At 43.8% G+C, this 14180-nt stretch overlaps 2 protein-coding genes across 2 annotated transcripts; one reads left to right on the top strand and one right to left on the bottom strand.

Moving 5' to 3' along the window:
- Positions 1–2673: 2673 nt before the first annotated feature.
- Positions 2674–5128, bottom strand: selenow2a (selenoprotein W, 2a). Its single transcript, XM_037090116.1, has 4 exons — positions 4975–5128; positions 4598–4695; positions 4357–4433; positions 2674–3700 (listed from the first exon to the last, which is right to left on the bottom strand). The coding sequence occupies exons 1-4, from the start codon at positions 5001–5003 to the stop codon at positions 3617–3619; spliced, it is 288 nt and encodes a 95-aa protein (XP_036946011.1). The 5' UTR covers positions 5004–5128; the 3' UTR covers positions 2674–3616.
- Positions 5129–7051: 1923 nt separating this feature from the next.
- LOC119014733 (GTPase IMAP family member 8-like) lies at positions 7052–12624 on the top strand. Its single transcript, XM_037090171.1, has 5 exons — positions 7052–7239; positions 8168–8842; positions 9069–9779; positions 9909–10571; positions 11428–12624. Exons 1-5 carry the CDS (start codon positions 7215–7217, stop codon positions 12120–12122), a joined length of 2769 nt encoding a protein of 922 aa, XP_036946066.1. The 5' UTR covers positions 7052–7214; the 3' UTR covers positions 12123–12624.
- The last annotated feature ends 1556 nt before the right edge of the window (positions 12625–14180 follow it).

Here is a 14180-nt window from a genome sequence, read left to right as displayed (position 1 = left end):
TTCTGGAGCCATTTTCTGCCAACACAGCTTTGTTTGTAGGTTGTTTAAGCCAAAACATGATATTTTCCTAACCCTAACCAAGTGGTTTCATAGGGATCAAACATAAGAAATATTACATTGGAACATATCTGCTTCTTGCAGAAAACGTGCATAGTCCTTAATGCAACAGAGATGCAAACAATTGGCATGAATTCTACTTTATTTTGTTTGTGAGTTTTGATGATTGTTAAGAGAAGGTCATTAAAACAGAATATGAAGACACTCACTCTAATACATTTTAACATTAAAGGAAAACTAGAGCCACATTATGGCCATAGCAGCTCTGAGAGGCTGTACTTGCTTTGAGCTCATGCTAATACCTGCATGCTAACAATAATGTTTCCCATGTTACCCGTCTAACATGAGCGTTGCTAACATTTGCTAATTAGCACGAGACACAAAGTACAGCTGCAGTTTGTGTCATTAGTTGTGTTCTGTCATTTGGTCCCAAAGTATTGGACAAATCAAAATGACTGTGGAGATACTTAGTTGAGATAATTTGATGAAAACCAAAAATGCCAACCTCGTGGTCCACATACTGGAGTGCAACATTACCCCATCTTAATGCAGCCCACCACACAGAGAAAAATGCATACATACACCCCCGGTGGTGTGGAGGGACAGTGGGCCCCAGCTGAAGACACTGCGGCACAGGCCTGTTATCACCAGCAGTGGAAGCTATCTGCTGCGTCCATGTGTCCCAACATACAGCACGCGGACACTCCCAGTCATCATATAGCCATATTCCTCCAGACCTGATCGCAATCCTTAGTCTTGACACGTCATCTGAAGAGTTCTGTTGAAAAGTTAGGCATATATGACATCTTTTAACAGCAATGTGTTGGATCCTATGCATGAATGTATAACTCAGGCTGCTGTATTGGGAAATACAGCAGCCTGAGTCATAAATTCAAGTTTTTTACTAAAACATAATTGATAAAACGTGACAGACAAGGGACGCTTTTTTCGAGGGCATATATAGCAAATGTCACTAGTTATACCACCACTGTATTACCAAGGTGAATAGGTCAGCAAAGAGTTGCTGTTCACCCAACACATGTTCCACTTTACTCATTTTATGTGGACACTCCCTGCTGTTAAATCCAACCTGTTCCCCTTTAATGTCAAAATGAAAGCAGAAGTGCTGTCATTGAATTACAAAATTTAAAAAGATACACATCTGCGCAATTATTCGCCACGTCGAGTGATCATAACTCGAAGATGACGTGTGGACAGTGAAGGGCTTTCTAAACACGCTTGGATACAGCTTCAGTACTTCCTACAGGCATTGTGCAGTTTCAAGCCTCTAACTGGAGGACGAGCTGAGGCAGCACAGTTTGTCTCTATCAGCGTTAGAACAAGCAGGCCGCTGCAAGTTATCACGCAGAGCCAGAGCCAGCAGCAGAGACCCACCTAGTCACAGTGAGGGACGCTGAACTATCATTAACAAGTGGTCGATACAGTGTGGGTCATCGGGACTTCACTGCACCAGTATTATTTAACGCAGTATTCAATACATGCATTCTCGAGTGCACGTTTGATTATTCTCTTTTCCTATATTCGTAAATCTAGCGCTCAGTTCTTCAATCTTTAGCACGTTCTCAGTCGAGGTTTTTGTTCACTCTGGGTAATTTCAACACCTCGTAGTTTAAGTTTGTAGCATTTAATTGCGACCTGAATATGACCTTTGAGCTGCAACAGTATTTAATAAAAAAAATCTCATTTGCTGTCTAAAAATCACTTTTTAGCGAAGGACATTATGAAAACCTTCCCCCAGGTTTGTGTGGGTTTAGCAGAGCACTTCATACTCCAGTCGCCATTTTAATGCCATTTGACGTCGGCGTGACAGTATTTTATCTTTGAGGCAGGTCGGTGTCAGGGGCCAAACACTGAACATGGCAGTCTTTATTGAGTCTGGCGCCCCTCAGTGGAACCAATGTGGCAAGACTGCTGCGTGACAACATGCATCCATGCTTCACTTGTGACCTGCATGACAAGTTTGTCAACCTCCACCTTGTTGTTTCTAGTAAAGTAAACTTGTTTTGGAGAATGTTTTTACTGGACTTGCTGTGTAGGTTCACTGCAACTTCCATTAAAATTCTGATTTCTTTTTTCCATAGCTTTTATTTGAATGTTTTCTCTGGTTTTTACATGTTTGAAAGTATTCTTTTTTTCCCTCAGTGGTGAACAATATTTAACATTAAAAACAAAATTATTAGGCAGCTGGACACAAGCCTGCATTGTGTTAATTTGTGCTGTCTAAAAAGTTTTTTCTGTGTAGAAAAACAATACTGTTTGTGTTCAGTGTTGAAGTGATCCAATGGTTACCAAAACACATGTGAACGCCTCTCAGAAGAGTAGCTCCTCTGACGCTGCAAGACCACAGGAGAATCCATAGATGCTGGCAGGTTATATACACACACACACACATATAGATCCCCGAAGGGATATTAGGTCATCACGATAACCTAACCGGTTGCTTAACATACCGATCTCAGACAGTTAAGACTTGAAGACCGAGCTATGGAGCAATTACGAAACAGTCTTTCACATACTTATGCGACCATGGACACTTTTTATACAGTGTGTTGAAAACGAGAGGAGACACAGACCTCAAGAAAAAGTGACAAACAGTTGAACTTAAACAACCACTATCTTTATTTGAAGTCTACAGTTTTGACATTTGCGTAAACAATGCGGGATGATTTGTGGAAAATGAGCTGACATCCAACTACTGTGAGCTGACAGACCAGTGGGCGGTGGTCTTCAGAAGCACTTCTGATGATCGCTCTACTACCTGACCAGTTTTAATCACAGAAGAGCTCATCGTGGACAAGAAAACAGACACAGACTGGACATTTGGCAGAGCTAAGTGGCTGCACAGAACAGCAGCATTAAATACCAATCATTCTAAAAGGTTTAAGACTATTCCAGTTTAAGGCGTTTAAGCCAAATTTTGCATTAAACTACAGTGACACATCTTCACTGGCAACTGGTGCATAAATCAGAGTGTTTGAAATAGTCATCAAATCTCAGACTTAAAAATGATTTAAGGCTGAGAACCGTCAACAGATTAAAGATAAGTCTCCCTTCATTCTCAAAAATGTGCAACTATTTTGCACCTCCCTTGAATTTAAAGGAAAAAGTGAAACTGCATGTGACATCATATAAAAAGAAGCCTTGAAAAAAAAAAGAAAAAAAAGAAGTTGTTTTAGAGGCTGTCGGATAATTAAAATGTTCTCCCTCAAACACTTTGCCATCTTCTCCCCGTCTCTGTTCCTAGAAAGAGTTTGCTCCAGGCAAGATTCATCATACCATAACCTTTAAGTTTTTAAGCTATGGTAATCATTAAGAGCCCAGAGCACCACAACAAGAACACACAGGGGGAGCCAGAAAAGCAGAGCAGAGTCTGGTGGTCTGCATCCAAGAAAAGCTACTGCATCTCTGTCGGGGTTGTATAAAGTTTTCTCTCAGCCCACTCTAACAGGGTTGAGGTAGTCCAGAGGTGGTGGTGGCAGTATACCGTTGCTGTGGCCTGACTCGATGCTGCTGATGTTAGAGCAGGACAGAGGGAGGTTTACATGATGACGCATGGCGCGCGGCTTTTGGTGATCTTCTCCACAGGTTTTCCGTCTGCAGCGCACTGGACCGCATTCAAGACCTGCGATGGGAAGGGAGAAACATCAGACACCGATCTTGTTGTGATTAACATTTTTATGAGTGGTTTGTTGTGAATGTTCAAGGATATAAGAAGAAGTACAACAAAGATTTTAAAAGTCATCATCTACTCCTCCTCATGCCGATAGAAACTCGGGTTAAGTTATGTTGTCCGCACAACATTTCTGGCGCTTCACAGCATCCTCTTAAAAAACTGGGGACTAGTTTAGAACATTAAAAACAAACAAACAGAAACAACAATGTGGCACCATACAGCTTGTCCTGTGCAAGTCTCCAGAGGCTCTAGGATCCCCAATTGATTTGAAAAGAAGGCATTTACTCTCTTGACACACCTCAAACAAGGTGTGGACCAACACTTTTAGCTTAGTCATGGTGAGGGTTTCGGCATAGAAGGGAAAAAAAAGGTGTAAATAACATATTTTCCAAGCTGTGTTGGACCATTTCATGTCTTTTTTTTTTTTTAAACGAGAAAAAGTAGAAAGCAGAAAATAATTCAAAATCTAGTTCCCTTAAGGAGAATGCCGTTTTATTGGCTTCAAAACTTCACCCCACAATCCATCTACACACGGGTGAAATTTCATTTTCTTTTTTTTTTTGGGGGGGGTGAACTTATCCTTTAAAGCTCATATGTTTACTCACGTCGTCCTCATATGGGAAGCCACCAGTTTCAAGCTTGGAGAAGATGAGCTGCTCGTTGATGACAATCTCAAAGCTGCCTGTAAATACAAAATCAATGGAGGAAAGAGAGAAGAAGATACAATCACTTTCTTGCAATTGGAAATGAACTTTTTCCTTCACTGCGAGCCGTTAAATTAACGATAAAAGATTTTATGAGCCGTATAACAAAATTGTGGTCATGGTTAATTTCCACACTACTCACCCTGTCTTCCCACGAAGCCTGACACAGCCGCATCGGGAAACTCACCCCGGACGGCCAGGGCGAGCTCCTGATAGCGGGGTTGGTAACCTCATGCGCCACTAAAACACACACACACACACACACACACACACACACACACACACACACACACACACACACACACACACACACACACGCATTTTAAAAACAGTTACTACACAACAGTCCTACACAGCCACTAGCATTAGCTTGCTAGCTAACACCGCTAATGCTAACAGTACTACGTAACAACCTGCCTTGAGCTGTGAGTTAACGGGATGGACCCGGGCACAAACAGGCACATGTTCGTTAAAACCTTATAGGAAACGATAATGAGTAGGATAAAAATATATCATTACCAGTACTCGACTCTAATTGTCACACCCATCGTTGGTGAGTTGTTGCTGTTGTTTCGGGTCTGTCAGCGGTGCAGGGCTCTCTGGTCCACTGTGGTGAGGCGCGTTCGCTGCAGATATAACACTGCGCCGCGGAGAGGGGCGGGGTTTAAAAAACTCGGAGACACCCGGGGGCACAGCTGACACCAGACACACCGGAACCAAAAGTCAAGTTATTTCACGTTTTTTACTTTTACTTCTCCCAAATATTATCATTATTTTATTTATTTATTTATTTATTTTTCTGAGATTTCTTCCTTTCTTACACTGTCGATATTCTGAGGCTTGTCCATATGCCTTGTTTATTCTGTATTGCAATGTACTATGCCAATATGTTGTGTACAATTATCATTCAATAAAATAAAACAAACAAAACAAAACGGCTTTTTAAAAAGCAGGCTAAAAAGACGTGGGGTGTGGGGTGTTTTGTGGGCTAAACTCGGAAGTTAGCATCGTCAAAAAGCTTATGGGATTTTTCAATTGGATTTTTTTTAAATATCAGAGAAAGTAAGCTTTGTGACACAAGCTTATGACACTCACATGGTTAGATCAGCAGGATAATCCTCACATGTGAACAACATATGTGAACACCACTTTTGGTATATATATTTTTTTAATTAAATCACTAGAGGTAAAAAAGCTAACGCTGGGCTATAAACAGACCACACTGTGGTCGCTTCATTTAAACGTCACCACCACTAAGTATCTTACTAAACACTTTTTTCCCCCTGTAAACTGATCAATCTGCAAGTTGGAAGAGTTTGTAAAGATGGACTAGTGAGCGGATGAGGCCCCGTGTTCAGTGCGATCACAGTCAGAATTGATACACAAACAAGGAATTTTGACTCCAGTGACTCCAGTAAGATAAATACATAAACATTCACATCAAGGTTCCAGATCTTAAAAACATTTTGTTATGTGAAACCTGATTACAGTCCCGTATTGAAAATGTTTCTTAAGTGAAAATACAGTTATCGTGTGTGAATTAGATTCAGAAATCAGTGTATGGATTCAGGATGTGAGAGGAGGAGATCAGGAGATCCCTCCTATGACATGAAATCATAAGGTCAGGAAGTCATATGAGGGGCATTGTGTAATACGGTGTTAACAGAAAATTAGATAGGCTGTCAGTAATTGTCCAGAGAATCACCAAAAGGTCATTGTTTGTGGGGACCACATGATTAACAACTGTGTGGATATATAAGACTGCAGAGAACCCTGTGGTTTCTTCTCTCCACGCCTTGTGCGTTTACAATGTCTGATTCTCCACGCCGAGCCTGGAAAATTAGTAACTCTCAAAGATGAACACACTATCAAAGTATCAAAAGTAAAAGTGAATGACACAATATCAGAAGAGTTTGAAGAATTTTAATGGAGTCGGTTGCGGTGAAGCACATTTTTCATGTTAGGCTGCAGCTAATGGTTATCATAATCGTATTATCCACTTCCCATGCAGTTTTCTTCACAGCCCCTTCCTGGAACATCAGCTTTCTTTTCTTGCATGCAGATCCTTAATTTGTAATGCAACTAGTGGGACTATGACTTCAGAATAGCTATCTGATAGTGGAGGCAAAAGTACAGAGGTTTGTTGTGGAGCTGGAAAAGCAAGTGGCATAAAAAGTACCTCAAATGTGGTCTGAGGTATCAGTACTTGAGTAAATATACTTGAATAAAATCATTCAGAGCATCTGTATGTTGTTAAGATGGAGCTAACATAAACTTTTTCCTATACTGTGGGTCATATTTCTCAAACTTATCACATTTTGTTGGGATCTTAATCTTAAAGTAAAATGAAACTACAGCACTGTCAACGTTCCCATTCCAACTGTCATGAGGCGCATTAAAGGTGCAGCTCTCTGTAACCCCCCGCTGTGTTTGTTTAATGATAAATGCTTCACACGCTCTTTCGTTTCCGCTCGGAGTGGACTGTCGACCTGCCGCCATGAGGTGTGGCTCTTACGGTCTACTCCTGTGTGTGTGTGTGTGTGTGTGTGTGTGTGTGTGTGTGTGTGTGTGTGTGTGTGTGTGTGTGTGTGTGTGTCTTGATTACCCATTACAGTCAACCTTCAGACTCATAAACGCATAAAACACAAACCGCTGCTATCAGTCTGCCATATTTCTCGCAGAGAACACGGACAACATGGACGCGACACATGAATAAATAGTTTGTTTTAACAATCTGCCTGCCTGTAGATGAGCGTGAGATGGCAACCAGCGAGCTGTCGGCATGTAAGTTCTGATTCTTGGTGTATCGTAATAACAGCGTTACGTCCACATTCATTTCCTGGTTTTCAGTTTGAAAGGTGTTTTTTCTTTTCTTTTTTAATGAAAAGTCAAACAACTTCCTGCCGCGATTAGTTATCTAGGAGATATCATCGTTGTGTTTCATATTAGAGCTGATTGATGAGCGACTTTTTTCATCCCATATTCTTATCTTAGGTTTGTAGATATTAGAATTTGTCCACTCACAACATTTACATGACGAAACAGATTTAACTCCAGCTGTAGTTTTATGTCACTATGGAGCCTAATTGCGCTGCATGCAAAATTATGTTTATTCTTAAATAATCTGCATTTTTCTTTAACAATCAATCATTTTTTCTGGTCCATAAAGTCCCAGAAGTGTTTCATTCCCCAGAGACTGAGTTGAAGTGTCTTAATTGCTTCTTTCAGTTAACTTGTGTCAGTTTAATAGCCCACAAACATATGAATATTCACTTTGGCGTAAAAAACAAACAAACAAAAAAGATCCAGGATGTATTCACATTTGAGAAGCATAAACAATGTATATCTGCTGTTTCATTTTGTGTCAGACACGTAAAAACTCAAAAATATTTAATTTACTCTCATCACAGAGCAAGAAAATCAGCAAATTTTCACATTTGATCATAAAAGAAGAGGAAAACGACAAATATTACAATCTAGAAAGCTGAAAGGAGGGAGGTTTTGGCAATTTTGCCCTAGAAAAACATAAACACATCAATTATCAAAAACAGTTGCTTCTCTGTGAACTGATTAATCAATGAATTGACTAATTGTGTTTAGTTTTATACATTTGCCTTGAATTGTATGAAAGGATTCAGTATTTTCCACCTCAGATGAAACATATACATTTTAACCTCCTCTTTCCCTCTCTGTGTCTTTATTTCTCTGTCAGGGGACGGCTGGAGTACGTCACAGCTAAACATCGTCCTTCTTGGAGGCCGAAACTGTGGAAAGAGCGCTGTGGGGAACTTGATCCTGGGCAAAGAGGAGTTCGTCACCAAAGAGAGGACGTCATGCTCCCGGAGGCTGGGCGTGGTGGCCGGACGGTGGCTCACGGTGGTGGACACTCCCGGCTGGTGGTGTGACTTCAGCGCTCAGGACACATCGGAGCTGGTGAAGAGGGAGATCATCAGCAGCGTCTCCCTCTGCTCACCAGGCCCACACGTGTTTCTGATCACGGTCAAGGCGAGCTCGGCCTTCTCGGAGAAGCGTCGCAGGGCCGTGGAGGAGCACGTGGCCCTGCTGGGTGACGGGGTGTGGAGTCACTGCATGGTGGTCCTCACCTCCTCTGACAGGTCTGAACACACCGAGGAAGAGGAGCGGGGGGAGGCCCTCCGCTGGCTCACCGAGAAGTGCGGCCGGAGGTGTCACAGCGTTATCTGGAGGGATGATGCTGAAGTGGGCGAGCTGCTGGAGAAGATACGGATTCTAGTCGCAGAAAATGGAAACATGGTGTTTGAGATGCAGGAGGACATTTTACAGGCGGTTGTAGAGGAGAAGAGACGGGTGGAGGAGAGGGCTCAGCAGAGGTTTGTGAGGATGAAGAAACACAGATCTCTCCTGAGAGGTGAGACCATCACTGTCGTTATACATGTCGAAATAGAAATCTGCAAAATCCAAAGCCATCTCTCAGATTTTCACAAACCAAATAATCAGTGGAGGAAATAATCAGCAGATTATGAAAATCATTATTTGTTTCAGTCTGCATTGATTTTTTTTAGTACCTTTACTTACTTGTTCTTGGATAAATACTTTAGTTACTGTGCCTCATGTTTCCACTTCCATTCTTCCAGGGAGGCTGCGGTCCATCACCAACATCCGCATCGTGTTGTTGGGAGCAAAGGGTTCTGGGAAAACCTCCACCCTGAACACGATCCTGAGCAGAGGGAGCGACCAGGGTCTGAGGAGGACAGCTCAGTGCCAGGTTGGAGACGGCGTGGTGTTTGGGAGGCAGCTGACCGTGGTGGACACACCGGGCTGGTGGATGAACTACTTCTGCGACGAGACCCCCGTGTTCGACCGGAGGGAGATGGTGCTGGGTTTGTCCCTCTGCCCTCCGGGGCCCCACGTCTTCCTGCTGGTGATCCGTGTGGACAGGGCCTTCACCGACACCTACAGGAGGGCGGCGGAGGAGCACCTCCGGCTGATCAGTGAGCACATCTGGAGTCGCGTCATCGTGCTGTTCAGCTTCGGCGACTGGCTGGGAGGCACGACCACCGAGCAGTGCATCGAGAGCGAGGGGGAGCCTCTGCGGCGGCTCGTCGAAAGGTGCGGCAACAGGTACCACGTCCTGAACAACAAGACCAGAGGGGATGGGTTTCAGGTCAGAGAGCTGATCATGAAGATGGAGGAGATGTTGTCCGGCTGCGACAACATCCATCATTATGAGATAGAGAAGGGAGCGATGGAGCAGCTGGAGGAGGGGATGAGAGGAGAGGAGGAGAGGGCCGAGGAGAGGCGGGCGAAGAAGGAGAAACGAAGGCAGATGTCGAAGTCTCAGCTGGGTGGGTTGGATACATTTAATACCGCTGCTTCATTCTCGTTTTACTTATTTAATAAACGCTGATTTTAAGACACGTTTCAACCAAGTCTGTTTGTTTTCTAACAGATTTTTCAAAACTTCTTTACAACAGAGAAACTGAACCCCCTTCTGGAGCTGAGAATCGTGCTCGTCGGCGGTAGGAAAACCGGCAAGAGCTCCTGCGCGAACACCATCCTGAGCAGAGACTGCTTCCACACAGACACACAAACCACCTCCTGCTTCGAGGGCCGAGCCAGCGTCATGGGCAAGACGCTGGCAGTGCTGGACACACCTGGCTGCTTCTCCGTGACCTCTGACCTCCTCGCTCCGTCCTGCGCCCTCCTCCTGGTTGTCAACGTGAGCTCCTCGTTCCGAGGCGCCCACATGGAGGCCATGGAGAAGCAGCTGGAGGCCGGGGGAGGCCAGATGTGGAGCAGAGCCGCGGTCCTGTTCAGCCACGGCGACTGGCTGGGCGACACGAGCATCGAGCGGCGCATCGAGAGCGAAGGCGAGCCGCTGCAGAGGCTGCTGGAGAAGTGCGGCAACAGATACCACGTGCTGGATAACAAGCGCAGAGGGGACGGAGCTCAGGTCAACGAGCTGGTCGAGCTGATAGAGGAGACGCTGGTCGGAGAGAGGCTGGCGGCTCTTCACAGAGGCGATCACATGTGGAGAAGCGTTTCCTCTGCAGGCGAGCAGCAGGTAGACGCAGTGACGCTGCGTCAACGGGGATTAGAAGAGCTCACGAGCTGCACACGTCAGCTTTCCCCTGAATGTAAGTAAACCTCACGCACTGATGTGTTTCCACTGTTTTTTTTTGTCACTTCAGGTTCAGGCTGATGTGACTGTGGCTCTTGTGGAGCAGTGGTTCCCAAAGAGATCACAAGACAAATCTGAAGGAACCTTAGACACAAAATTCTATTTATATTTTCAGAAATTTCACTCATCTTTGCTTTGTTTTGGTGTGAATTACTGGATTATCTCACTTCCTTAGATCTCTAAAAATGTAAAGATCTGTCTAAATCAGGGGCCGTACTTTACACAGACAGGTGCAGAATCATGTGATGGAAAATCTGAACACTCTGAACAACTTTTTTTAAAATGGAAATAATGAAAAATCTTACCTAAAAGCAACTAAACTTGGGGCTGAATACTCTCCAAGGAAAGTGAACACAAAAAGTAGTCGTATTCCTTTTTACACAAACACTTAAAATGATTAGTTATTAGTTATGATAAACATGACCGTAAATATGGAGTAATAATAATGCCAAATAAAATACATCAAAAATATTTTCAAAATGTCTAAAATGTGAACCGATTTGTCTGTCATCTCGCCTGATATTATTTGTTCTTGGTTTATTCTAAGTGTAAAATATGACATTGACACACAGGGCAGCTTTGTGCTGTATTATTATCAAAACCTGTAACAGAGAAGAATAGAAAACAAAAACAAATCGAAAAGAGGAAGTCCTATCAGGTGTAACATGGGGAGGGATCAAATAAAAACGGGTTTATGGCAGTGAGGCGGCGGTATCTGTATTGGAGAGATAAGTAGATAGATATCTCATGATGGGTGGTGATGGCTGGAATTTTTATCGCGAACATGACATGGCATTTCATTTCATTTGCAGTGACTGAGTCAGCCAATTCCCCTGCTCAGCGCTCAGATAACGGCGGTCAGATTGTGGCACTGCCATCAGGAGGAACGGGAGGATGGACGGGACTCGCCGTGCTGGACAGAGATGCCATCATGTCCTGTTTGGCCTCTGCACTCTCTGGTAAACAGAGACTCAGGTGGAGTATAAATCTGCCCGTGACTGATCACCTCCACCTGAGACTGAACGGTGAAAGCCAGCTGCTCTCATCCAGACAACCCAGGACTATTCTGGCTTTACCTCAAGCGCAGCACAGGATGCTCGCAGAGGGAAACGTGATCAGCGTGACCTCTCTCTGCCACCCTGCACTGAGGGAGAGGACTCTCAGGAGGCTCAGTGAGTCCGGAGGGCTGCAGGCCCTGATCGACCAGTGGGACCACAGCAGCCTAGAGGAGCTGGAGGCCTTCATCGACTCCTACTTTGAGATGGTCTGGGATCAAACCATGGGGTCGCTGCAGTCGGCTGACCCCGACAGCACGGCGCAGGAGGCTGTGGTCGAGGAGGCTGGACAGGAGGAAGTCCTGTCGTCCATCGACAGGAAGCTCTCAAAGCTGGAGCTCCTGGAGGACATCAGGGGGGATCTTGCCGAGCTGAGGATGAGTCTGGAGCAGAGCTGGAAGGCCATACAGGAAATCAGGGGACAGAGCAAACAAGATGAGGATACAGGGTAATCAAGACTGGGGTCAGTTATCTCATACGGTGAAAAAATGGGGTTGATGTCCAAGCCATGGTAGAAAAACATGTAGTTTCACAACCTGTTATGATATTTCTTTTCTCCACAAGGCGGAGCTGTTGTATAAGACTAAGTTATTATCTATAATGTGGCCACTGATGCGTCACATTTCTGCAGGGATGGAAGGAGGACTCAGACCTTTTACTTGAGTAAACATCTCAATACCGCAGCATAGAAATACTCTGTTACAAGTAAAAGTCATGCACTTGAAAATGAAGGCGAACGCTGAGATGTAATAGCCTCAACATATACAGCAGAACAGAACAGACCATTACAGGATAACTGTTGCTGTTGGATTGTATTTATTGATGCGTGTACGTGTTCATCCTTTTATCGTTGCAGCTGGTTAAAGGTGGGGCTGATTTTAATTACTTACTAATAAATGAGTGTAGGATGTAAATTCACTCCAAATGACCAATAAAGTCTTATCTTGAGCTGTAGTCAGTTCTCTGTCAATTAGGTAATATTTTATTGTAACCATCAATTTAGTTAATTGTCATGTAATTGTTTACAAGCAATGAAATGCTCTATGATGCAATTATCAATCAACTGTAAAGGTTTATAAACATCAGCAGCTACTTTATAATGGCCACCCACATAATGTTAACAGATGGAAACACAAGCTATTATTAATTATCACCATCATTAACATTGCAATAGACAATCTCTTGACAACTGATTAGTAAATGGTTTATAAAGCATTGCATTGTTTGTCAACAGTCAAACAACTCATAACTTCAGTTTAGTTAAGTATAAATTGGCCATGTATTACTGATGGTTATCATACTGTGTTACCAAAAAAGCAACATTTGTATATAAATACTTAAATAACGTTGGTTTTCTGGTTAGTGACTCCATGGCATTCGCAGTTAAAGATGCAATATGTGAGAATTTGTGTTTAATATTAACATTATCAACACAATATGAAGAAACCAACAGCGTTATGTCAAAGATGTTCATGTGTTGTGTAGCAGAGACTCTGAGCTGCCGGTCTGGACCGCTAGCTGCACAGCTAACCAAGCTAACCGCCACCTGTGGCCAATTCTTACATGTTGCACCTTCAAAGTGACAGATTCTGACCACACATGGCAGTTTGTGGCCAAAAGTTTGTGGTCACCTGTACGTTACATCTCTAGTGTCCATTAATAATCTGTGCGCCTGTACTTTGTGGCCGTCTGGTTTTGTGCTCCGTTATATGAAAAATGTGTTTCTCTTGTTTTTTTGGCAGCCTCGCTTTTGCTCTTGTGGAGAAGCAAATTTTACAAATACATTCCGACGCCACAAAAGCATGCAGTCGCCGGAACATTACACTGTATGTGACTGTGAGCGAGATGTTTCAGGCGTTCTTGGGTCGTGCCTGACTCACGAAAAACACGTTTTGAGGTGACATTTAATGCGGACTGCGCACTGTTCAGTCACTGTGACTGTGAGAACAGCTGTATTTATAGATAAACCCTCCTTGAAGTTCGGCTCTGAATATACCTGAGGTCTTCTTTCCTCGCCTCTTATCACCCACGGTGTTGTTGACGGATGACCCTTCAGCCTCAAAGCTCCAGAAATGTTGCGATAACTGTGATGAAAGACGAGACAAATCTCAGCCTGGAGGGGCGACGGGAGCGGGACGGAGACATGTTGTTTAGGATGGACTTTACAGGGAGCGTAATAGCAAAGGAGGTGATTTGTAGGCAATCATAGTCTATTTATCTCTGCCAGTCTTCATCTCGGGGCTTTCTCTCTCTTTGCATTGCACCTCTTTGAATATCATTGCTCCTTCAGTCCCCTCTCCCTGCTGTCTTATCATCTATCTTCCTCTCTTGTCAACATGTCATTCCTCCACTCTATTCTCCCGCCGCTCATTGTCCCTCAGCCCATTCTCCCTTCTCTATCTTTTTTCTCTCTGCCATCCCATCCTCTCTGCAGTTCTCCCCTCCCTCCCTCTCTCAAATCAAGTCGTGAGTGCTCATCCACCACCAACACCACCACCAGCACCGTCGCT

This window comes from Acanthopagrus latus, chromosome 23, assembly GCF_904848185.1.
Source record: "Acanthopagrus latus isolate v.2019 chromosome 23, fAcaLat1.1, whole genome shotgun sequence".
Classification (NCBI taxonomy): domain Eukaryota; kingdom Metazoa; phylum Chordata; class Actinopteri; order Spariformes; family Sparidae; genus Acanthopagrus; species Acanthopagrus latus.
This window is presented reverse-complemented; position numbering and strand designations above follow the sequence as displayed.